At 37.4% G+C, this 1,074-nt stretch overlaps 1 protein-coding gene across 1 annotated transcript in view; it reads left to right on the top strand.

Moving 5' to 3' along the window:
• Nucleotides 1-296: 296 nt before the first annotated feature.
• The window catches only part of DDAH1 (dimethylarginine dimethylaminohydrolase 1), a 59,741-nt gene continuing 58,963 nt past the window's right edge, over nucleotides 297-1,074 (top strand). The window contains exon 1 of the mRNA XM_011355577.2: nucleotides 297-387. Coding sequence (XP_011353879.2) covers nucleotides 297-387 — 91 coding nt within the window. The remainder of the gene's footprint in view (nucleotides 388-1,074) is intronic.

Here is a 1,074-nt window from a genome sequence, read left to right as displayed (position 1 = left end):
TAATAGAGTAGAAATAACCTACATCTTCCTGGACTCTGTGGCAACAGTGTGACACGTACTCTTGTGGCCTTGATGTTCATAGAACCATCCCTAGTCTACTGTGCCTTCACCATGAATAAGCAGAGAAGAATATGTGTGTGAGTGTGTGTGAGAGAGAGAACAAAAATAATAAAACAACAACAGCTAAAACATTAAAAGAAGAGGAAGAAGGAGGGAGAGAGAGAAAGGAGAGAGCCAATAGTGCAAAGAGACCTTATGGTTGGGACCAGACTACATGGTTAGAAAAGGCATGGACGATGGAGCCAGATAGTAGTGCAGGTGTGACTATTTCATCTTTGACAGTGCCAGTGACTGTGGTGGGGTGGTTGTACATCCTGGAAGATGCCGGTACAGGATTCTATGTAAATACTCAGTGTTAATATCACCTAGAAAGAAAGAGATGGAGAGGAAGGGGAAGGATCTGAATTTAACTGAGTTTAAAGTTTAAACGATTGAGAAATTACTGTATTTGACTGCATTTACCTGGATTGTTTTCTGTCTCTAGAAACTATATGCAGTTATAAGAAAATAGAGGTACATTTCCGTATGCATTTTTATATTCATTTGTGGTTTTCAAAATGATCTACTACATATGTGTAATGTTTAATGTCATGGGGCCTGGTTCACCACCTTTAAAACAGGGAAGATAATACCAACTTCACACAACTGTATAAGATTACAAGGAGAAGTTTGTAGAAGAAAAAGCTTTATACATTTAAAAGAAAGTTTCAAATTTGAATGTTAGGTGAGCTTAGGTTTTTAAACTGATGAGATTTTTGTTGTTTTAGTAAATTACTAATAATTTTATTATTACTCTGAGTAAAATGTGTGTGATGAATTAAAGCAGGGAAAGCCATTAAGAGGAAACCAGTTAAAAGGCTTTGTAATTGTTCAGGCAATGGAGAATGAGGCCATACTTAGGAAATTGCTGTAGTGGTAGAAATGTAGAGAAGGGTAAGGAATTAAGGAGTCAAAGATGACTCTAAGGTTCCAGGCTTGGTGACTAAGAGAACAGTGATGAGTCTACGGCCATGC

This window comes from Pteropus vampyrus, unplaced genomic scaffold (genome assembly GCF_000151845.1).
Source record: "Pteropus vampyrus isolate Shadow unplaced genomic scaffold, Pvam_2.0 Scaffold22, whole genome shotgun sequence".
NCBI lineage: Eukaryota > Metazoa > Chordata > Mammalia > Chiroptera > Pteropodidae > Pteropus > Pteropus vampyrus.
The sequence above is the reverse complement of the archived record's forward strand: the minus strand, read 5'-3'. Positions and strand labels throughout refer to the sequence as shown.